The sequence below is a fragment of the Equus caballus genome, chromosome 25, assembly GCF_041296265.1.
Source record: "Equus caballus isolate H_3958 breed thoroughbred chromosome 25, TB-T2T, whole genome shotgun sequence".
In the NCBI taxonomy this organism is placed as follows: domain Eukaryota; kingdom Metazoa; phylum Chordata; class Mammalia; order Perissodactyla; family Equidae; genus Equus; species Equus caballus.
In genome coordinates, this window is record NC_091708.1 from 34,101,693 (window position 1) to 34,125,442 (window position 23,750).

Consider the following 23,750-nt stretch of genomic DNA (forward strand, 5'->3'; position numbering starts at 1 on the left):
AGGGGTAACAGGAGGTTATAAGGTTAGACAGGCAGTCACGGACAGGTCATTCATGGCCCGGTAGGTCTTCGGATTTTATTCCACGTGTGATGGAAAGCGACTGAGAGGGGAACAATGTGCCCAGATTTTATAAGGGTTGCTTTCACTACCATGTGGAAAATGACTCTAGGAGGCACTACTAGAGGAGCGGAGATAACCAGCAAGGTACTGCAGAAGTCCAGGCAAGAGATGACACTGGCTCGAACAAAAATGGGAGCGCTGGAAGTGGTGAGAAGAGGCTGGATTCAAGACGTATTTTGAAGGTAGAGTTGACAGGATTTGTTGAAAGACTGGATAGTCGCAGGAGAGAACAAGAAATATTAAGGACAAATACGGTGGGAGTGAACCATATTTAAGGAACATGATGATTACAACAGGAAATATTTAACATTTATAAGGCAAGAATTAATCCTATTCTTTTATATAGTAGTATTAAAAACTCAGACATACGTGCTGATTCAGAAATTAATTGTACATACACCTCAATAAACACAAGACAGGATTCTAGGATATTTGGTTTAAAAAAAAACTTCTGCTGTTGAATTTTGACATGCTTTGAAAATCTTTCCTCATGTGATCCTCTTCCCCATCACAATGCTGCCAACTATAGAAAATCAACTGGATGGGGCTGCATTTTGCATTTGATAAAATAGGAGCTGAGATTAAGAAGACACTTCATGCTTCTCTCCTGAATATTTCCCTCCATTCTTCATTCTTGTGTAAATCAAAATGATGTGATATAACTGTAGCAAAACAGTAAACCAACATATAATTTTAAAGTACAGATAACTTTGTAATAAAGGGTCAACCAAGTTAACATTTGTGTCTTAGAAACCTCTGGCCACACTGCTTTCGGCAGATTTACGACACATACATTTATTCTTTTGAAATCTCTACTTTGAAAGAGGGACTAAACACAGTATGATGCTTTCAGGCGCTTCCATTAACAACTTCTTTTTAAGGAGTTAGATTTGCTGTGAGAACAGCTGGTCTCTTTCCTCATCTCTAACCAGAGAAGCAGGCCCGCGCAGAGGGGGGACAGAACTGCCGCCAAGGTCGCCTCCAGCCAGAGCCTTCTGCAGAGCAGGCACTTAGAAACAGCAGCCCGCCTGGACACACCGGCCCGAGTCTTGGGAGGAAGCAAGCCTACCAGAGAGCTGTAGTCTTTATTCCAGGAACTGGACGAGAGAAGACACAACACATAGACGCTGTCGTGCATTTATTCACACGGAGGAATAAGAATCAGTACAAATAATAAACATTGCTTAAATACAAATAAATAGCTCTGGTTTCTAAAGGAAACAACTCTAGATAATTCAAAGTTAGGTATTTTCTAAGTTCCTATTAAAAATAGAAGACTTTTTTGCTTTAAGTAAGTCCTACTCCACCATAACCCTTTGAGGACTTAAGGATAAAATGGTGAATTCTAACTCTAAGAAGTCACCAGAAAAAGGGGAGACAATGTTCCCACCTCCCCGAACTATCCCCCAAATGGAAAGAGAGTTACTTGTATCGTAGACAGAGCTAATAAACGCAGAAAGTATTTAATATCTAAAGATTTCTAAAAAGACTGACCTTGGGAAAGGTGATAGGAATTTCTCTGAACCAGTCCTGTGAATTCTGAAACCTCACTATGCTGAAGTTTCGGTTCCAGTGTCTTAAATCCATTTATGCTCATAGGAAGACTACGTTCCAACAATGAAAGCTTCCTCTTGCTAGGAACGACAACGGTAAACAGTCTGTAACCGCTAGGAATGGCCCTAGGGTAACACAGTGGTTTACCTGGTAAAGAAGCAACAGTGTTGCCCAATGAAACAGTGGGTCAACCTGGCACCAAAATGACCAAACCTGCTGACAGAAACACACTCCCAAGTCTGCTGATTTATTTTTCTGTATTGTTATATTTAGAATGTTCAAAGTGGCAAAAAATATTTGGGAAGAAGTATATTCTCCAAACGAAGAATCATTTTAAAGTCATGCAGTCTTTCAAGCCTTTGTTAAAAAAGACATAAAACACAAGGTCATCACAATCTTGGTGCCAGAGCAGTACCTGCTCCATCAACTTTCTGTGTCCACTGCATGTCCCCTCCTCACCTCGCACAAGACAATTCAATTTCTTCTACTCAGACCCCTACACTATTATTAATACATAGCATGTTTGATAGAGATCAATACAGCAATGTTTAGGTTTTCAAAGAAATTTTGCTTTTCTATTTAGATTGACCATGATAGAATTCCAAATAGAACATTCTCATGCTATAAAAACATCTCATGCAATAAGTGCAATTTTAAAAGTCCCACATTAATAACAACATGTGGTGTTATAGAAGGCAAGATTATTTAGATTTTTAAAAAATGATCACTATAGCATATAAGTTGGACTTCCAAATAGAACTTCCATTGTGGTATAAAATGGTAAATTTGATTCTACAGTTTTGTCCACGCAAACCATTTTAAGATATACACCATGTTTTCCTAATTGGGATTTTGAAACAATAAGCATAATTCTTAAACAGATTACCACAATATTTGCTCAAAGAACCAGCTCCTTTTTTGCCAAGAACTCGTTTTTTTTAGTCCAGTTGGAGGGATTTCCATAGTAAATTCCGGAACAAAAGTTCTGAACATGATTCAAAATCTCTCACTTCCCTCCCTATCTCTTATTTTTTCTTTGTGTTGTAAAGATATCTGAGCACAGAAAAATGCTCTATTTTTTTTTAAGACGGACATTAATAAATTGAGTTTCCTGATTTAAATAGTGACAATTTTACGCTTGCCTTTCTCTCTGGCACACTATATAATGTTTCTGGAGTTACAAATCCAAACAAACCAGCCAACTAGAGCATCCCAGCGTTCAAATCACAATTTTGGAGAGAATCCTATTTATTCTGGATGATGCTCAATTCCACACATACTTCAGGGAAGAAATATCCATAAGAACATCCAAAAATGTTATGTTACCAAACTCTAACGTGTGACTGTGCTCTGTTGGATATACCATTCACATCTACAAAGTACAAAGGCAGAGGATTTCAAGTGTGGAGACCAATTTGCTTTTGCTGCTACAGTAATTCATAACCATCATCTTCGAGATTTCCAGGCTGTTCTAGAATAAGGAGTAGTCCTTTTTTTATCTGGTGGTTTAAAGTAGGAATAAACAGGTGCTGCTGGATACTCTGCATCAGGATTTTCTGCCATCATTTTCAGCTTTGCTTCAATGGCTTTTATCTTTGCAGTGACACTGGAAAAAGGATAGCAGAGGATCAGAGAGGGCCTGGGTACATTCAGAACACACTTGTATATTTCATTGTCCTTGTGCCTCTTACGTATATCAGAGAAGCAACAAGATATTCAGATACGACCATGCGAACATTTCATATTAAACACACACAAAAATACCTAATGCTCTCATTTTAAGAAAGAGATCAACTCTAAACCATCTCTTACGTCTTTACTATAAGCCCAGACACTGTTAGGAGTACTTCACATATCATTATATTTAATCCTCAGACATAAACACTGTTTGGCACCTTAGTGCTTGGCGGACAGCAGGCACCAAAAATAACTCGTGAGGAACTGAAAGCAGGGTCTGGAAGAGGTATTTGTACACCTATGTCCACAGCATTATTCATGATGGTTAAAATGTGGAAGCCACCCAAGTGTCCACTGATATATGAATGGATAAGCAAAAAGTGGTATATTGGAATACTTTGGAAAACTATTTTGGAATATTATTCAGCCTTAAAAAGGAAGCAAATTCTGACATATGCTACAACATGGATGAACTTTGAGGACATTATGCTAAGTGAAATAAGCCAGTCACCAAAGGACTAATACCATATGATTCTATTTATATAAGGTAGTCATAGTCGTCAAAATCAGAGAGACAGAAAGTGGAATGGTGGTTGCCAGGGGCTGGAGGGAGGTAGTAATGGTGAGTTACTGTTTAATGGGGTTAGTTTCAGTTTTACAGGATAAAAGAATTATGGAGATGGAGAGCGCTGATGGTTGTGCAACATTATAAATGTATGTAATACCAAAGAACTGTACGCTTAAAAATGGTTAAGATGGTAAATGTTAAGTTACACATATCTTACAATACTAAAAACAATTGAAGAAATAATTTGTGTAGGATTGAAGACATTATAAAGTGGGTTATATTCCTCATTTTGCAGATGAAGAAATGCAGGCACAGAAAGGTTAACTTGTCCAATGTTACATGGCTACTAAGTGGCAGAGCTGAGAGTGGAATACAGTCGGACTTCAGAGTCCATGCTATTAACTACTACACTACCACCTTTTGAATCACTGAACAATAACGGAAAAAACATCCTGGAACTCCTATAAAGTCTCTTTCTATTGGCAAATATGTTTTCATAAAGCTCATCATTTACAGAGTGCTTATGAAGAACCACACACTGTGCCCAGCATTTTACTTATATTGTTTCTTTCTAATCCTTACAATAATATCACAATGGTTATCATCGACATCTTACAGATAGAGAAACAAATGCAGAGAGGTAGTGATTTGCCCAAGGTTCACAGAGCTAACAAACTGTGGAGTCAGGATTCAGGCCCAGTTTGTGTATCACCAAAGCCCTTGCTTTTCCCTCCCCATCAGGCGGGGAGCTGAGCAGCCCTGTAGCAGAGAGATGTGGTGAGGAGACACGGCAGAAGTCCTGAGGAATTCCCCTGATGGAGGTCACTGCTTTCCCTGGACCAAATGCAAAGCACAGGCAGTGGTATTTCTGGGCCCAGGGTCCCTTTATTTTCCATTCTTGATGCTGTCAATGGTCTACAGTCACGGAGAGAAGCTTGCAAGGGAATGTATACACGGCCTTTCAGAGATCCCCAAAAGATATACATCTGCTGTACCTACTCGTAATTTTACATGGGCAATGTAAAATTAAAAACTAAGTTACAATAAAAAGAACACTGAGGCGTTAACCGAGATGCAGTCCAGCACCTCTTCCATTAATGGGACAGCCAGCCATTCATTCTGTATGAGTCACAGAGAAACAACCCTCCCTAACTAGGCATAGATGTTAATAGAAAGATGTATGCTGAAGTTCTCTGAGTTAAAAAATAAATGGAAAACACGAGGTTATCTGGTAAAAAGTGCCAACACTGAAAATAAGAAACTAAAGACATGTTCATTGTAATGTGAGGATCACCAGGTATAAATGCAGTCGTCCCCTCCCACTGGGTGTCAGATTCATGGAAACCTGCACAGAAACCACCCTGTGATCAAGGAGGTGCAGCCTTACGGGAAAACAGCAGAGTGGGTATGCGTTCACAGCGAATCTACAGAAGTCATTATAATTTTTCTTTTTAATTTCTGGGACTACAAAACAGTAAAGCAGCACAAAATTAAGAAATATCAATGGTATTAAAGTAAATTAGTAACTATAAAATTAATTTTAATTGACCAATTTTATCACACCTGAACACATTTCAGGATTACATTCCCCTGCAGTGCTAATGAGATGTTTGTAAATCTGTTTTGTTTGGTGCAGATAATATACAAGAAAGGTTTTCCGTTTGTTTGTTTTTCTGTCTGGCCCTCCATCCCAATAGGCATCACTTTCCTGATTTCATGAGCGAGAGCTGACTTCTAATCCCTATAAAACGGTGAGGCTCCTTTATGTGTCTGTCCCCCTCCCCTGGAATAGGCTTTAGAACCGTGTTCCTGCATTTACAGCATGGAGTTTCTTTGAAGTAGTAACAAAAATTGGAATTCTGAAGTCCAGTAGACCTGGCTTTGAATCTGGACTCTGCTATTTTCCACCTGTGTGATCTTGCCCAGCGTACTCTGCCTCTCTAAGCTTCAGTTTCCTCACATGTAAAATGAATCTAATAGTAGTTTTACCAGCATTTTTATAAATAAATGACATAAGGCATGTAAAGTATTTAGCACAGTGCCTGCTTCACAGTAAGCTCAATAAATCCTGGCTATTGTTACTGTTAAAATTTCTCCTTAAGCTACAGTGCAAAAAAAAATCCTAATTCTATTCAACCATTCACTTAACTTCCCCTTTCTCTACCCAACCCTTAGTTCCTTCTGTTTTGAATTAACTCCAAAGGAGTAACTGACAATTTATATGTACTAGAACCAAAACTGTCATAGTTGCTGAAATGGTACACAGAATTAAAGTGCTGCAGACTAAAATTTTCCACAAAGGAATTTGTAGATGGGGAGGAATGAGTGTATAAAGACAAACGCTGAAGAGACTCAAGGCCTTATGAAATGCCTGTTTTTAGGGTAAGGACCGTGTCTGACTTACCTTTGTGTTCCAGGACCAAGCACAATGGCTGGTACGAGGTAAGTACATCAGGCCTTTTTGAGTGAATGAACTCTATAAATGGGTAGTACCAGATCTTTGGGGTATGGGAGGAGAGCAAACATATCCATTCTGGAGATGAAGTGCATACATCTGTCAACATGTCAAAAGTTAGCAGATTCTATTCTCAACTAAGAGTCTGAAGATTTGCTAGGGTAGGAATGAAGGCTGGGAATGGAGAAATGGCTCAAGCTCTGGAACACCTGTTTGTGTCTTTCCCCAGCACACCATCTTACCTCAGGTTAGACTGGGTGGGCTCAGTGCTTGAGGACGGCTCAAGACTGATTGGAAGGATCTTATCATTCTTGTTATGATCGTATCTCTGAAAGTAAGAAAAAGGGAAATACGTTCACTTGGGCAAAGCCCAGCCCTCTTCTGCAGTGCATGGCTTCAAAAACTCCGGCCCCACCAGTGCATCAACAGCACATTTCTAGACAATTTAGGACTGCTTTACATTTAGAATCAATGCTAAACTCCATACAATTTTGACCTAAAAGCTATAAATTTAGAAAAAGAAGTTTAGAAGAGGCTTGCCACCTAGCCATTAGTCCTCTTTATTTGGTAGGGAAAGAATTTCAACTTTCAAATTCATAGATGGTAAAAATACACAGCAGGATTTCCCTCTTACTTTCTTATTCTAACTGTCACATATCACCTCTTACAATATCTATTTAGCTTTACTCAAAACACTTTAAAATTTTGCTAGATTTCTGGAAAGTACCAAGCATAATATTCAACTCTTAACACGCCCGAGTGGAGAAAAAAGTCATAACAGCTTTCAGCCACTGATACAGAAAACATTCTTCAGTAAAAGAGTAGCTTAATTTGATGTTAGATAATTATATACTTCTTGTAAAAAGTAAATATAATATTAAAAAGCAATTAGGAGCCTCTGGTCAAAAAGACTTGTAGGAGAAGAGAACTGTGGGGCACAGAGATTCCCAAATGAGACAGGAACGAAGGGTGATTTCTCTCGCCTCTTCTCAGTGAGATGCAGAACGAGAAAATGACAGCCAGTCTGGCAAATGAGACTCGATTTTCTTTTGAGTAAAAAAAGCATTTGGTAATTCTCCTTGTTGTTTCCATTTTTAAGGCAATGTGTCCTAGAAATTGAGAAGGCTCTGTGATTACCTGAAATTCTCATATGCATCCAAAGGGTCCAAGCTCGGTTTTTCAGCTTGGATGCTGAGCTCAAATGTTTAATCTCTGTCACTCTTTACCGGGAAGCTTGTTGGATAGAGAGTGTCTGATCAAAAATCATGCTCATGTAGCTGAAGACTGAGGCTCCAATTTTAACTGTCACAAATCTTTTTGCAGGCAGGTCTGTCAAGACCCCATCGCAAAAGGAAGAGCAGCAACTTTGGGGTTCCACATACTTCCCACCTCTGTGCTGGCTATAATAGAAGGCCATTCATTTTTTTTTTAATGGTTGTGGCTTTTCCAGTTCATTTCCCAACAGAACAACTCCAAGATGAACAAGGCAGTTTGCCACTTCTCGGTCCTTGGGGATAATACAGACACTGCAAAGTCCCACAAATTACTCTCGAAAATCTCTGGAGTAAGATGTCAGTGCTTTAAGCACTCACACAAATGACCCATTTCTCAAGCATTGAGAATAAACATATTCAAACACTCTACAGAACTGGGAGGCTGGGAAGCATCTAATAATGCTTAAAGCAATTAATTTCTAAAATAAATATATTTTCTCCTCCAAAGAGCAACCCCCACCAAAAAAATGACAGAGATCTGAGTATACACATCAACCACATGGAAAGATCAATCAAAAACAGAATCTGTGGGTACGTAGGGGAAACAACGAAGGAACTTAATCCCTCCTGAGATGTTTCTCAAAAGAAAATTCTGGCAACACACACGGTAAAAACAAGTAGGAGACCAAAGTACGGCTGTTCTGGATGTGAAGAGGCTGGGATGCAAATGGGTAAGCGGACAACTGTCGTTCAGCAGACTCATGTAGGACGAGCTTGACGTCGTCTTTCCAGCCTGTTAGACTTACCTTTACTTGAGCATGTGCCCATCGGACCACCAGCTTCTTAGACAGAGCCAGCTTGCCATTGAGACACTGGATGGCTTGTTCTGCTTCCTGTCCAGGAAAGGGACAAATGTTAGTCAAAAATTCAAATGCCTAACTAGCTGCGTGTATTCTCACAGGGCCTCACTAGGTTTGATGCCTGCATTTCTAACCAAACTGCTTTAGGTCAACAAGGGGTAAAGAGTTTACAACAAAAAAAGGCCAAATAATGAAAAGGGTATGCATTTTATAAATGAGTCAAACAAAAATTCAAATCCTGACTCTGTCCTTACTGGCAGTGTGATATTTGGCAGGTCACTTAACATCTCTGAATATTAGCTTTTCACCTGTAAAACATGGACAATACTACTTGTTCCTCATTGGTTGTTGTGAAGAGTCAGAATGCGTGTAGAGCAGGCAGCACGTGGTAAGCGTCCAACCAGTGTTAGCTTGTAGTTCTGTTCTCCTTAGTGAGACCTTTCTACACACTTCTCTTAGAGACGGCAGCACCTACCATGTCCAGAACTTGTCCTCCTTCCAGGGACTGTGGAACTATATCCCAAACTAGGCATTATACTCCCTGGATCCAAAGTGAGAAACAGTAATGGTTTCACAGGATATGGGAATGAAGGAAACTAGGCCGGAAAAAGCAGGAGTGAGTCAAAGAAACTGTGAGCAAGGTGTTTGTGCCAGCCAATCTACGCACCTGGCTTCCCGAGCCAAAGTTCCCTGACCCTTTCCCCATCAGATATAGGAGCAACAAGGTTGAAAGGAATTCCTGAAGCTGGATAATAGGCACTCTAGGACATTCCCAGGAAGCCTGGCTGTACTTTTCCATCCTGCCAAACCTTCTCTGCTCCATTTGTAGCCATGAGGCATCCGGCCAAGTCTAACCCACGTTTACTGCGGGTGAAGAAGCCCTTAAGGAACAGGAAGAGGAACAAGGAGGTCTATCTGAGACTGCAGCGTAATGCCAGCAGGCACTCCAGTCTGGTTTGCCCAGTGATTCTCTTATTCTCCTGGAGCTTGCCATCATGACATTCAACAAATATTTACTGAGTGCCCGCTGTATGTGAGGCACGAGATAGTCACTGGCATCTTTCTCTCACTCTAGCACACAAAGTTAGAGGGACAGATAAGAGACATTTTATTCTTCTTTTAAGTTTCATTTAGTGAGTGAGAATTCACATGGCACTCTCTATTAATCCTGTAGCATCAGCAGTAATAAGATACCAGGAGGGGATGTTTTAAAAAATAATTTCCTATCTCTGTACATTGTTTCAAAGTTCATGTATTCAATACTATTATTAAATGCCAACTTTTTTCATATGTACCCTCATCTAGTCTCTCAAGTTCCTATGAGTTAAGGAGGGTATGTCTTTTTTAATCTCCGTTTTTAGATAAAAACTGAGGCCAAAAGAGGTTAAGAGACTTGCCCAAAGTTCATAATAAGACCCAGAAATACAAGCTAGGCTTTATGACTTCTAGTCCAGTGTTTTTAAACCAACATCTGCCCCAACATGACCACTGATTTTAGATGTCTGTACGAAGCCTTATCACATACTATCATTAAGGAAGAATAAAGTATTTAAAAATACTAACCATATAGGGCATTTTTTTTAGTTCCCTCAAAAACACTTGAACAATTAGAATAGCACTGTATCAGTTATTGCCTATCACATCTGCAAAAATTAGAGCAAATAAAAAAATCCCCACTGGCCCCACAGCATAGTGGTTAAGTTTGGTGCGTCCCACTTCAGTGGCCTGGGTTCGAGGGTTTGGATCCTGGGTGTGGACCCACACCACTAAGTCAGCCATGCTGTGGCAGTGACCCACATATAGGACGGAGGAAGACTGGCACAGACCTTAGTTCAGGGCTAATCTTCGTCAGCAAAAAAAGAAAGAAAAAAAACCCCACGAAAAAAACCCAGCACTGGTAAGGACAAACAACCTTCTCATACTGATACACCATTTCTTGAAGGCAATTTGGCAGTTATATTAAGAAAAAATATGCACACACTTTGTTGAAATCACTCCATTTCCACAAGCGTAGTAAATATGCACATAGAACTATAAAAATATTCACTTCTGTACTGTTTACACTTGTGAATCACTGGGGACATCCTAAACAGCTAACAATTGGGAATGAGTCAAATAACTTATCATAAGGTCATATAATCAAATATCATGCAGTCATCGGAAATGATGTTGACTAGCTTTTAAACTGAGGTCTAAATTACACATAAAAAACGCATAAATAGTAAAGATATAGATCAGTGAATTTTTACATATATATATATATAGCTACACTGGTGAAACTACAATATCATGATTCAGGATGTTATCTTGATGTGTATGAAATGACAAAAATTTTTAATATACTTTGAGTGGTAAACAGGATAATATGATCTAATTCATATGTTATAAGTTGTACATGTGTTTATGGGTGTGTGAATGTGAAGAAAGAAGAAGAGACTAGAAGATATATAACTAAATATTAACAGTGATTACTTCTGGGTATTGGGCTAAGTGAAGTCACTTATCTTACATTTTCATCAACATGTATTACTTTTATAATAAGAAAAACATCCAAATACAGTTATTATTAATAAAACAATAACTAGACAATGTTCTCACATAGGACTAATAGTTACAGAGGTACTAAGCAGTATCTCTATATTTAATAACATTCAAATTCAATTTCTTTATCCATAAATGTCCACTCCAAGGACTAAATTTTTAATACGAGAAGATATATGTATATATCATGGCTGAAGCTGAGTATTTTCTTCCTCTACATATATCCAAATTTGTACGCATTTGTTCTGAGACATTGAGAAGAAGCGTACGTTTTTAAGAAATCAAAATAAAAGAGTTTGTGGGTGGCTCACCACAGAGAGGGAGGGATTCTGTACCACAGGGCAAGACTACTGAAAGAAAAGGAGGCTCTGTTGGCCGGCCACTAAAGGAACAAACAAAACAGAATAGGAAGGAGGATGTCCGCGTGCTTCATGTGGGCATCCCAAAACATCTGGTCAGAAAAGTAGGTCAATCTCCTCAGACCGTGAGCCTAGGGAGGGTAGATTCTGAAAGCTGTTCCCCAACCCATTTGTCTGCTGAGGACTTCCTTTAGGACTCAGAGCGAGGCACACAGAGATGAATCAGACATGGGTCCTGCCCACAGGGAACTGCTATTCTAGTAGTCAAGAGAGATGCACGGATAACCACGAGAGAGGATCCTAAGTACTGTGCCAGGGGAATGCAATTACCTGCTTAGTTTCGAAGTTAACGAAACAGTATCCTCGAGGCTGGCCCTCCAAAGCACCTGATTTGTGGAAGAGGAAGTCGAACTGCTTCACCGTGCCAAACTTCTGGAGGAGCTTGAGGAGGTGGTATCTGTGGAGACAGAATGGCCGATGAGAACACTCTGGAAATTTTGTTGGCCACTCAGCCTGAAGTGTGAGATAAAAGCAGGAGACAATTTACCCCAGGGATAAAATCTCGCCCCCCTGCCCCTGCCTTCCTCTATACTGCAGTGTCAGTTTATTTGGCAAACAGAGTTGTTTGCCTCTATTTGGAATGGGAACTAGAACTGTCACGGCTATGCGTCTGTCCAGCACAAAAACACCAAAGAAAAAACCACACCTAACAAACAGCTGTCTGGCCCACAAGCACCATTTGTTTTTCTTTGGGAGAAAAGCTCAAAAATAGTGTTGATTTATTTGTTTTTAATTTCTTGGCAATGAAATAGTATTTGTGAATAACTACAACTCCATCACAAACACACACCCATACCCCAAAAGCCAAAGCCTATCCTAGCCCCAAAATAAAGTAACAAACACATACACATTCACACAAACGAACAACCCTGGAAGACTTCCTTATTAGATGCCATAGCTAATCATTAGCCCCAAACTGCACTTGTGAGAAACTGCCAAAACCAAACCACAGCTAGTGGCACTTCCATAAGTGCTTGAGAGTTTCAATCCCTGATGTGACTGAACGTTGGGACAATGTGCAGCCACAGCGTGACTGAGGCTGGTTTCACACAGGACAGGGGAATCTGGCCAGTCCTAGAAATCATCCAGCCATGGGTAACTAACCAGTCTCAGCTGCTCTAACACAGTTTATACTCTGGAGCACACTGGAATAAAGACTACAGATGGCCAAGCAAGAAATTTATCTCTGGCAGGAGGTTCACCCCAAGCTCTTGCTTGCCCCTCTACCCTCAACCCCTCCTTGGATTCCTTTCTCTAAAACCTATTTGGTTTCTATAGAGCTTCTAAGTTATTCAAACAGATGTGGCCTTAACAGGTTGCTGTGGCCAATCTCAACTCCGACTTCCTGTCATCTGATGTGAGGGTGAGACAAACCAACAGCTCTCCCGTTTCCTTTTCCTTTGGCCTTCCTCCTGGCATCCTCCGCACTATTCAAATGGAGTCAAGGCTTTCTCTAAACAATGCTGTCCCTGTGATACTAAAAAGGTATCAGCCCACATGCTAAATCTGTTATTACTGGGAATTCTACCCCACAGGGAGTCAGCAAAGCTGTCGTTACAGCCACATTTATATTCACATTGTTTTCTGGGAGAAACCCATCAAGATTTTATTCTTGAGTAAGACTCTCCCTTGGGAGGCAGAAAGATATGAAATGGATCATATGCTACACTAAACCTGAAACTAATGCACATCAACACGAAAGCCCATTATCCTGGATCAGGTGCCTGACACAGCGGAGTAAGGAAGACATAATACAGGTCTTGTACTTGGGCAGGATGCAAGGATCCCAAGGCATACTGTGGATATTAATCTGGTCTTTAGACCTGTCTTGAAAGGGAAAACAACTGTAATTCTCCAGTTTCCAAATTCTCAACTCCCACCAGGAGACCTCAACTGCTAGTGAGAATGCAGGAGGTGATTCTTCAGGGGAAAGGGATACACCTCAAATGTAAATTTCTGGTTTTACTCGATATTTTGAATAAGGCTTACAGCAAGGGTGAGTCTCTCAAATGCACAGACAGACAGATGGGCTAGAAGAGTCTCCCCATGGTCTTTAATTCACAGCTGCATCTTCCACTTACTACACCCATTCAAAACTTAAGACTGCACCAGTTGCCATGAATGGTGGGTCAAACTCGTTTTTTAAAAAGCAATCTAAGGGCTACTGTCGGCTGGTCATCTTTTCATTAGCTCCATTCTGCTTAATAGCAGGAAGGTAAGGCAATCGGCATTTCCTAGGAAATGAATTTTAATTTACTCAGGAAAAAAAAAGCCGACAGATTATTCTTTGAAAAGCTAACAAATACGTTCTGCCCAAGAAGTGCGACCTTAAGATTCCAGAAACATCTGCTTAGGTCTGTGTCTTTCAACTTCTCCAGGATTTTTTTTCTTGTTTGATAATTTCTTGAAATTATCGGAACACCGAAACAAAAGAATGAAATGTGTACTATTTTGCTTCCTGGAGATGGGGCCTGCAAGCTCTGATAGCGAAAAAAGCCTGAAGAATCTTGCTTTCACATCTGCAAGCACTTTCATCTGCTGCTGAAGTACGGGAGAGCTCACTACTCATCCGAGCCTCGCTTCACTGAACGAAACGTGGGCCCTCCAGCCTCCAGGAGCTAGAGAATTAGTACACCAGTCCCATACATATTTCTGCAACTTAATCAGTGCTTTCAGCAATGGGTCTTTAAAATGGCCTTCCTGCCTAATGGCACAGAAGTGACTGATCTACACAAATGGTAAAACAGACATCTATTATGTGTCAAGAACTGTATCAGGCACTTGGACCATCCAGATGAATACAACTAGGTCCATAACTAACTGGTGAAGGCCCTAAGGCCCTGCCTTCAAGGACCTCACATTCTGGTTAGAGAAGAGAGATATGTAATCAAACCATTACAAAACAGTGTGATGCTTGCACGCAGAGGTATGCATAGGAGCACACAGATGAAGAGGACCAACTGTGCAGGGAAGTCTGTGGTTAATGAAGATCATGTGCAAAGACATAAAGGCGAAACAGATTCTGATCCACTAGAAGAGAGTGGGGTAGGCAGTAAGAGATGAGGCTGAAAGGCAGGCAGGGGACAGGTTTTGAAGATGATGTGTGCTTACTGAGGGAATTTTAATTTGATGCTGGAGGCAATGGAAAGCCAATGAAATGTGCATTTAAGATTGTTGTTAGTCCATAAGGCTTCTAGAAGAAAACGTAGGCAGTACACTCTTTGACATCAGTATTTAAAGGATCTTTTCGGACACCATGTCTTCTCAGAGAAGGGAAACAACAGAAAGAATAAACAAATGGGACTTCATCAGACTAAAGAGCTTCTTCAAGGCAAATGAAAACAGGATTGAAACAAACAACCCACTAACTGGGAAAAAATATTTGCAAGTCATATATCTGACAAAGGCTTAATATCCATAATATATAAAGAACTCTCACAACTCAACAACAAAACATCAAACAACCCAATCAAAAAATGGGCTGGAGACATGAACAGACATTTCTCCAAAGAAGATATACGGATGGCCAATAGGCACATGAAAAGATGCTCATCATCGCTGATAATCAGGGAAATGCAAATCAAAACTACACTAAGATATCACCTTACACCCATTAGAATGACAAAAATTTCTAAAACTAATAGTAACAAATGTTGGAGAGGTTGTGGAGAAAAAGGAACCCTCATACACTGCTGGTGGGAATGCAAACTGGTGCAGCCACTATGGAAAACAGTATGGAGATTCCTCAAAAAATTAAAAATAGAACTACCATACGATCCAGCTATCCCACTATTGGGTATCTATCCAAAGACCTTGAAGTCAGCAATCCCAAAAGTCCTATGTACCCCAATGTTCACTGCAGCATTATTTACAATAGCCAAGACATGGAAGCAACCTAAGTGCCCATCAACAGATGAATGGATAAAGAAGATGTGGTACATATATACAATGGAATACTACTCAGGTGCAAAACAGAACAAAATCATTCCATTTGCAATAACATGGATGGACCTTGAGGGAATTATGTTAAGTGAAATCAGCCAGCTAGAGAAGGATAATCTGTGTATGACTCCACTCATATGAGGAATTTAAAAATGTGGACTAAGAGAACAGTTTAGCGGATACCAGGGGAAAGGTGGGGTGGGGGGTGGGCGGGCACAAAGGGTGAAGTGGTGCACCTACAAGACGAATGACAAACATTGATGTACAACTGAAATTTCGCAAGATTGTAACCTATCATTAACTCAATTAAAAAAAAGATTGTTGTTAGTGCACAATTTGTTTTAGAGAAAGATTTCTTTATCAACATATAGAAATCATATGTGGTGAGTCTTTATGTGCTATGCTCTGTACATTATTAAACGGTCTTACTGTGTCTCAAATTTAAGTAAGCAAACAGTAAAGGCTGGTTCATGCAAACCAAGGCATGAAAAGAAGCATGGGCAACAACGGAAAAATAAGGAACGGGCTGAGAGAGAAACGGGTTTCTTCAGGGCTAAATACATTGTTCTTACATGCTCATGTATTCATTCTCCCTTGCATCCTAGTTTATCCCTGAAAGTCTGCATCGGAAAGACATTTCCACCTGGATGGCTCTCCACTACTTGTAAGTTTACTTAATATACCACAAACTAACCTCCTCCCCTCCACAAACTGAGGCCCGCTTCCAGCTATCCCACTGGTCAGCGTGGACATGATTCTTTTACATTTCTTGGGCGGGAAACATTAGGATCATCTTCAACTCTCCTCTTCTCTTCAATCACTTTCTCCATCTCTCAGACTCACCCATTGGTTTCCGAGTTCATTGCCTCTGTCTAGATGATATTAATGGCAGGTCTGTAGCTTATCTTCAACTTCAATCTTTCCCCCTCTAATTCATCCTACCTATTGATGTCTAATTTCCTTACTAAAACATCACTTTCATGATGTCAATCTCCTGCTAAACACTAAATGAGTCTCTTCTACATGAAATTCAAACTTGCCTGAATAAATTTTAAAGACCCTGTCTTAATCTGATAGAATTCTATCTATCCAACTACTATTTTCATTATCATTTAATACACAACCTCTCTGTTAGTTGAAAAGGTCTTCCTGATATTCTGCTCACACATTCCTACTTATACTTTTATTTAGGATTTGCCCTCCATTTAGACTGTTCCTTCTTTTAGAATTTCTACTGGCTTTTTTCTCTCTCATACTTCTCCTTATGCACAATGCAGTGGCTATTAATTTGGCTTTCTACATAGCACATTTAATATTTGAAAAAGAAAGCAGTACTAACCCTTTTAGAGGAAATGAGGGTGTGGAAAATAGATAATTTCTAAGGACATTAACTTTTCCAGTGTCTCTGCTAAAGGAGCTAGTAAGGACATTTAGAGGTGCTGTCTTACCCTCACAGTTAGATTGGGTCCCATAACAATTTAAAAGATGTCCTTATATCTCAAAATTTAGAATAGGATACTTTAAGTTATGACTGTTCAATTACGTGGACTAAGAGAATATTTGTGCAAAAAGCACTAAATTAAGCAGAGGGAAATTAGTCCTATCATCAACTACTTCAGGAAACTGAGTCAACTCAACTCTTCTTTTCCCATAAAGTAGGGAAATATGTGTTCCACTCGCCTCACAAGGTTGTTAAGAGCTTAAATAAGAGGAACTAATGCAGTATGAGAGCTAGAAGAAATGTTCAGATCCTTTGGTTGAACATTCTTTCCTTATAGGTAAGAAATATGAGGTATAATGTAGTTAAGAGGAATCAGAATAGAGAAAGAACGTGGGTTTGGCATCTACCACCTCCATAAACAAGAGTATGTCATCACTCCCTTACATCCAAATCCCTATCATCTATTTAGTCACCCATATTCCTGGCATCTAGCACGGCCCTAACATAGCCAGTACTGCAACCAAAGTGAACACAAATAAACAAGAAGCAGAACATCAGAATGCTGGACAGTCAGTTAGCATGCATATTCTGTTGATGGACATCTTACCGTAACTTGAGCCGGACTCAGATTAATAACTACCAAGCATGCACAGAGAGAGTGACTAGAATTACAAAATAAACTTGGAAAAATTAAGTGGAAAAGTTTTTAACTGCTGGTGTTTTACATACCCCTATAACCATGCATGACAGTAAACACATAGTATAATTTGTCTTCTAACAAGAGGTGAGAGAGCATTTGTATAGTTTATAAAAAGAGATCAGTAGGAGGGATGGTAAAGAGTATGGATAAGTATAGGAAAGAGAGATAAGAAGGGTTTTGTTGAAGGGGGAAACGGCAGGAAATAGCAGCAATTTGTGGGTGGGGTGTCAGTTTAATTATGAAAACTGGACGGTGCTCTGCAAACTTCTGTCAAGAGTCATTTGAAGTTAGAGATTTCAATTCAAAGACTTTCTGAGCTTGGACTACAAGCCAAGTACCACATGTTCACATCAGTTTCATCAGGTAATCCTTCAATGTTCAGGGATGACTTTATTTTAATAATTAGTCCAGGCCCATCGTTACCTACTTTGAGAGGAACAGGATCCAGGAGTTCATGTACTTCAAAGACAGAGAAGGAAATGACATATTTCCACAAAAGAGGACCTACCTTACTAAAACGTTAGATTTCTTTGCTGTAGTTAAGTAAATTAAATGAGGTCATGCTAAGCATTTCATGCTAACTGCAGCTACGATTGGTAGTTATGCCTTTAAAAAGAATTTTATTACTAATTAATAAATTGGTTTGTTTAATAGATAAAATGTTTTAAGATAAGGAATCCATAGAAGAAAAACAGCAAAAACAATCCTTGGCGATAAGGAGGTAGGAAGCTACAGGTAGAGCCAACAAGGCCCTGATCTGTGGTTTAGAACTTGATGCCTACCTCTGACATGACGTAAAAAGAGGAGAGACACCAGTGGGAAAGTTTGATTCACTGCTCCTGTTAATGCTCTAACAGAAGAAAACATTCATATACTCCAACTCATGACATAAACTCAGGTGGCAGATGCCTATTTGAACATTTCTGTCAACCAGCAGGACACAATTAGAACGTGAGTCTCACTGCATTGAGGACATTATACAGTCCTGTGTTGCTTAACGATGGGGACACATTCTGAGAAACTGCAGCCAAAACAATGAACATAGTTTCCACGCTGCAGATTTCCATTCAGACAAGCAGAGGTGGGAATGGAAACCACTCCTGGGAGAATCCCCTCATAGCCTGGGTTTTAGACAATGGAAATAGCTTTTCTGATCAACAGACATTAACTGAGAGGTTGGGCAGATTCACACATTCATCCTCAAAGCCGTAAGCCATAAAGAGAACCAAAATAAATGCACAGTCTACATTCCTGGGCCCTGTGACCAAGGTAACATAATATGGGGGCAACATAAACATCATCATAATTTCTAGAGGGACCCAACAGTATCTACATTTAGCAGATTTGAGCTTTTAGCAGGTTTAAGGAACTGAACTTTATGTCATGACATAAACTTTCTGTCATGATACTTTAGTCCACATCTCTTTTCCTCTCTCCTAATCCCAACCCTTATGTATACCTCCTCTCATCCCAGACTCAAACAAGCAGGTTCCCTTGTCTCCTCTCCCCTTGCCTTTAACACTATTCAAAAGGGAAGAACTTCTAGGACTGACGATCCACTCCACGCTCGCTTTAAGCACTGACCCCATACAGCTCAATCCACTCACCTTTTACTCTCCTGCCATCAATCCCCACCTTGCCCCTATGAACAGCTGGGGAAGAAAAATCCCCTCAATTCTCTTTGCTGAGAAATTCCTTTTCACTACAGTCACGTGCCGCAAACGATGTTTGGTCAATGACGAACCACATATACAACAACGATCCCATAAGATTAGTACCATAAAGCCTGGATGTGTAGTAGGCTATACCATCTTGGTTTGTGTAAGTGCACTCTATGTTTGCACAATGACAAAATCACCTTAAGACACATTTCTCACAATGTGTCCCCGTCGTTAAGCAACACATGACTGTATAATGTCCTCAATGCAAAGAATAGGAAGCTGGGATAATTCAATTAGTTTTGTGACCCTGAGCAAGGTACTTACCTCTCTTGGGCCTCAGTTTCTTCTACCATGGGATAGGAGAGCCGGAACATATCAGAGGTTTTCAAGTGTGCTCCATGGAGCCCCTTAAGTGATTTCCAAAGAAAGGGTGGCAGTTGCCAAAAGGCCTTGGGTGCACCTCTTCCCCCTTTAATCAGAGCAGCTCTGAGCTTTCATTTTATACGTAGGTTCTGATTACTTTAAGACAAAGTTCGTCAGATTTAAAGTTTGAAAACTGCTTAGCATGGCACTTGGCACACAGTAGCCAGTCAAATCATTTAATGAATCAATGAAGACCAAAGGAACTGGGGTAATCGCTAAGATCCCTTCTGGCTCTGACCTTCTATAGTTCTATGGCCGCTTAACATGAATTAGAGTCAAGCGGTACCTCTCTGCCTGTTTGTGAAGGTACCGCGACTTCTTCTGCTTGTTCCTTCATTTTGAGGAAGAAAAGTATGCTGTTCTAGAAAATAATTTCCTAGTCACTGGGTACAAGGATTCAAACAGTTGAAAATAGGAGAACATCTTTGGCAGCAGGAAAAAGTAGTATATGGTTTCAAGGATATCTACGTCTGTGTCCTTGCAGGAGAAGAGCCCAAATGTAAAAAATAATGACAAGATAAAAGGCTATTAACAACATCACATCCTTTTCAAAGATAATCAAAACACAAATAAAGGGTCAAAATATATCCTACATCCCTCGAAAATTTTTCTGAGCATCATCACCACAAACATCCCAATTTTGTAGGTAATGAATTAAGATGATTTAGACTTACTCTGTGATTTTGGGGTCCAGGTTGCCAATCCATAACCGGTGCCCCTCCTGTAGGGAACCCTCCGAAAGGATGGATGCGTTCTCCAGGGGAAGAGTTTTGGTTTCTGCTTCCATTAATCTCTATGAAATACTAAAGGAAATGTGAACATTCAGGCAGGAGAGGAGCAACACTCGTGAACACAAGACTTCAAATTCAATTCAAGAAACGTTTATTCAAGGAGGGCATGCCCTGGGCAGTCCTTCAAAGGCCTCAGTCATTCCACAACCAGGGCCCCAGCACCAGTTCCCTTGGGACAGCTCCTCCGGCAGCCAGAGGGCAAAAGCTTCCATTTAAGGCGAAAGGGGTGTGGTTCTGTGCAGAGAAACTAAAGTTTTCCTTTTTTTGAAGCCAGAGGCTGACTGGGCAGGAGGCCAAAGTCTCTATTACTATATGATACTCCAGTTCAACAATTGTCACCCAAAATAAGCCTTGGAAACCACCAGAAAGAGAGTCTTAATGACACTGAAGGGGATGGGTGGGACAGAGCAGCAGCACATGTCTTCCTCATGGAAGAGGCAATATAGGAAATTTAAGATCATAGATTTTGGAGTTAGAACAGGGTTTGAAAGCAGGTTGTGTGACTTGGTGAATTACCTTAATGTTCTAGGCCTCTGATTCCTCATATATGTAAAAGGAGGTAACAGTTCTTATCTTACAGGGCTGTTGTGAAGATCATGCATGAGAAATCACTAAACACTGCATCTAACAACAGTGAGTAATCAATAAATATTAGCTATTATCATGTTTAATATTTTGTGAGATACTTGGAAGAAGACACTAACTTCCTACTTAGTTATTCCAGTTCTACCCTTCAATAGCTCTGTAACCATGGGCAAGTTACTTAACCACTCTGTGCCTCAGTTTCTCTATCTGTAGAACTGGGGATAATATCTTGTAAGAGCTGTGTGAATTCTCTGAATTAATACACCTACAGCATTAAGAACAGTGCATTGCACCTAAGAAGCATTCAATTAACGTTAGCTTCAATTATTACAAGTCTTAGTTCCTGAAATATCTCATCTCACAACCAAAAAAGGAGGATGAGAGTTAGGACGGAGACAGTAGTAGCAAGAGCAAAAGTTTTGGTGTCAGAAGACTTGGTTTCAAATTTTGGCATTTCCACTGGAAGTAACTTCTCTCTAAGCTTCAGTTTCTTCATCTCTACATGATAAACCTTGCCCTGCTTATCACTTATGGTTGCTGAGAGGGCCAAAAATGAGATGACAGATGTAAGATAAAGCTTTTTATAAATGTATAATGGGGTAGAGAAAGAAAAGATACAAGGGCTGGGAAGATGTCAGGCTGTGTTAGACTTCAGAACTTCCTGCTGGAGAAAACATGTGTCCTATATAACCAGAAGTGCCTCAGAGATCAGGGCTGCGGGAACCGTGTCTTAATAACAGCAGCTGACATATACTGACACTGCCATTACCTCTTACTCATCTCAGTAGAGCCTAGAAAGTCTAGTACACAGAAGCCCCTAGGTAACTGCTGAACGTGTCTGTCTACCCCCACACAAGCACGTTTATCTTTCTTTCCCACTTACATGTTCAGTCTGTTCAGCACTGTGTGACAAATACTAACCACTGAGCCCTGGGCTATGTGACGAAAATAGAAAAATGAATCAGCCACAGCTCCTGCTCTCACTTCCTGAGAGAAAGGTGAAAGAGGCATAAACAGAACCCCAGGAGTGGAAACAGGGGAGGAGAAACATTTGCCTTCTCCCTGCTTTCCTTTCCTCCTACTTTCTTACGGATCATTCATTCAAGAACAATATATCGAGCTTTTATTTTCTAGGCATTGTCTAGGTACTGGGGACAGAGCACTGAACAAGCAAGGTCTCTGCCCTCAGGATGCTTAGAGTTGGAAGAGGGGCAGGACAAGACAAAAGCAAAATAAATACAAGATGTAATTTGTGATAAGTGCTGCAAACACAACGAAGGAAGGTGATTTGACAAGGAGACTGGGGTTGGACTACTTTAGAATTTGTGGAGGGGGAAAGCCTCTAAAGGAGATGACATCTGAGATGAGACTTGAATGACAGAGCCTTCTGATTTTCTCAGGTCTAAAACCAGCAATAATACCAACAGCTACTTAATATCACAGGAGGATACCATTTCTACCGGGAAGAGTGTGGGAGACAGGGCCAAAACATCTGCATTCAAATCCTGGCTTTTGCACCCAGTTATTGCGTGATTTTAGTAAGTCATGATCCCCCCTTACGTGTCCTCTCCTCAAAAAAGCTTTCCCTAATAGAGCTCCTTGTTAGTCTCTATCACAGCCACTTTTTCCTTTCCCTGTAAGACAAATTCAACGTATTAATTACTGTTTTATCTTCTGTTTCCCTCACTAGAATGTAAAATACCAGAGGGCAGCACCTTTTCTACCTTGATCATGGTTCCAGCCCTCGCGCTTAGTATACTGCCCGGCTCAAGGTTCGTGCTCAATAGTTACGAACGAGTGAAGCAAGCCACTTTTCTACTCGGAGCCTCAGTTGCTTCTTCCTTCCTAGAATGGGCACAATTATCCCTATCTCATGGGTCGTTATGAGGATGAAATAAGACAATATCTGTGACAGCTCAGCACGGCGCTTTTTGAGGAACAGTAAAGTGTAATAAGAGATCAAGATGGCATAGGACTATCTGAATCCTTTGGGTTTGCAATGGCGACAACCCCTTAGATTAACGAGCTGACAAAAGGCTTTTTCGTCTATCCTCCTTGCTGGGCTCCAACAACTCTGGAAGCCAGGAACAGTCATTTGGGGAAACTGAAGTTCAGACACGCAAAGGCACTTGTTCCTAAAAGCTAACGGTAACGGCGGGGTCAAGCCTGGAACCCCGGCTTCCCGATTCCTGACTGCGAATTCCCAGATGCGATGGGTGATTACTCGGATTGTGATTTCCGGGCCAGCTGTGGGACAATCCGGGGCGGGGCCTGAGAAGCCGTCTTGCTAGAGCAGCCTCCTCTGTGAACCCTCGCGGACCGGCGATCAGGTGCAGGGGCACGTCGCGGCCGGACTCACCTCGTGGCCACGGCGTCTTCCCCTCGGCTCATGCCCCCAAAGCAGGTCCCGACTCCGCGATGCAACGGCCCTCTAGACACGTCCGCCTTAACACCGCCCGCTGCCAGGCCGCCGGTGACGTGCTACGCCTGCGCCGCCGCCCCGCCCCGTGACGTCACGACGTCCGCGTCGCCGCCGTCGCCGCGGTCGCGCGAGTCTTTTGCTAGTAACCTGGGCGATAGCTGGTGAGTGGCCTTGGCACGGCCTCGAGGCGCGCGTGGGGTCCGGGTGCCAGAGACCTCTACTCAAGGACCTCTGGGGGACTTTCGGGGGCCTGACCTCCGTCCTCGACGCGTTCCATTCGAGTCCGGCTTGACGTTTAAGGCTGAGGGCGGGACCTGACGCCTCGGAGCGAGTCTCACGGGTTGGGGGCGGGGCTCGTCTCATCAGCTACGAACTTC

General features: G+C 41.1%; 2 protein-coding genes across 12 annotated transcripts in view; one reads left to right on the forward strand and one right to left on the reverse strand.

Moving 5' to 3' along the window:
• Positions 1–1,241: 1,241 nt before the first annotated feature.
• Positions 1,242–23,449, reverse strand: RBM18 (RNA binding motif protein 18). 2 transcript variants are annotated; one of them, XM_014736021.3, is made up of 6 exons: positions 23,311–23,449; positions 20,250–20,378; positions 11,679–11,805; positions 8,395–8,481; positions 6,617–6,702; positions 1,242–3,280 (listed from the first exon to the last, which is right to left on the reverse strand). In XM_014736021.3, exons 2-6 carry the CDS (start codon positions 20,360–20,362, stop codon positions 3,121–3,123), a joined length of 573 nt encoding a protein of 190 aa, XP_014591507.1. In that variant the 5' UTR covers positions 20,363–20,378; positions 23,311–23,449; the 3' UTR covers positions 1,242–3,120. The 2 variants fall into 2 exon arrangements, with proteins under 2 accessions (XP_014591507.1, XP_005605826.1); XM_005605769.4 differs by having other exon boundaries at positions 20,250–20,368; positions 23,311–23,448.
• The window catches only part of MRRF (mitochondrial ribosome recycling factor), a 55,274-nt gene continuing 54,864 nt past the window's right edge, over positions 23,341–23,750 (forward strand). For 3 of the 10 annotated variants that reach the window (XM_005605765.4, XM_005605766.4, XM_003364129.5), the window contains exon 1: positions 23,341–23,534. In XM_005605765.4, coding sequence (XP_005605822.3) covers positions 23,341–23,534 — 194 coding nt within the window. The remainder of the gene's footprint in view (positions 23,535–23,750) is intronic. The other 7 variants (XM_001501430.7, XM_070251426.1, XM_014736020.3 and 4 more) reach the window with 4 other exon arrangements.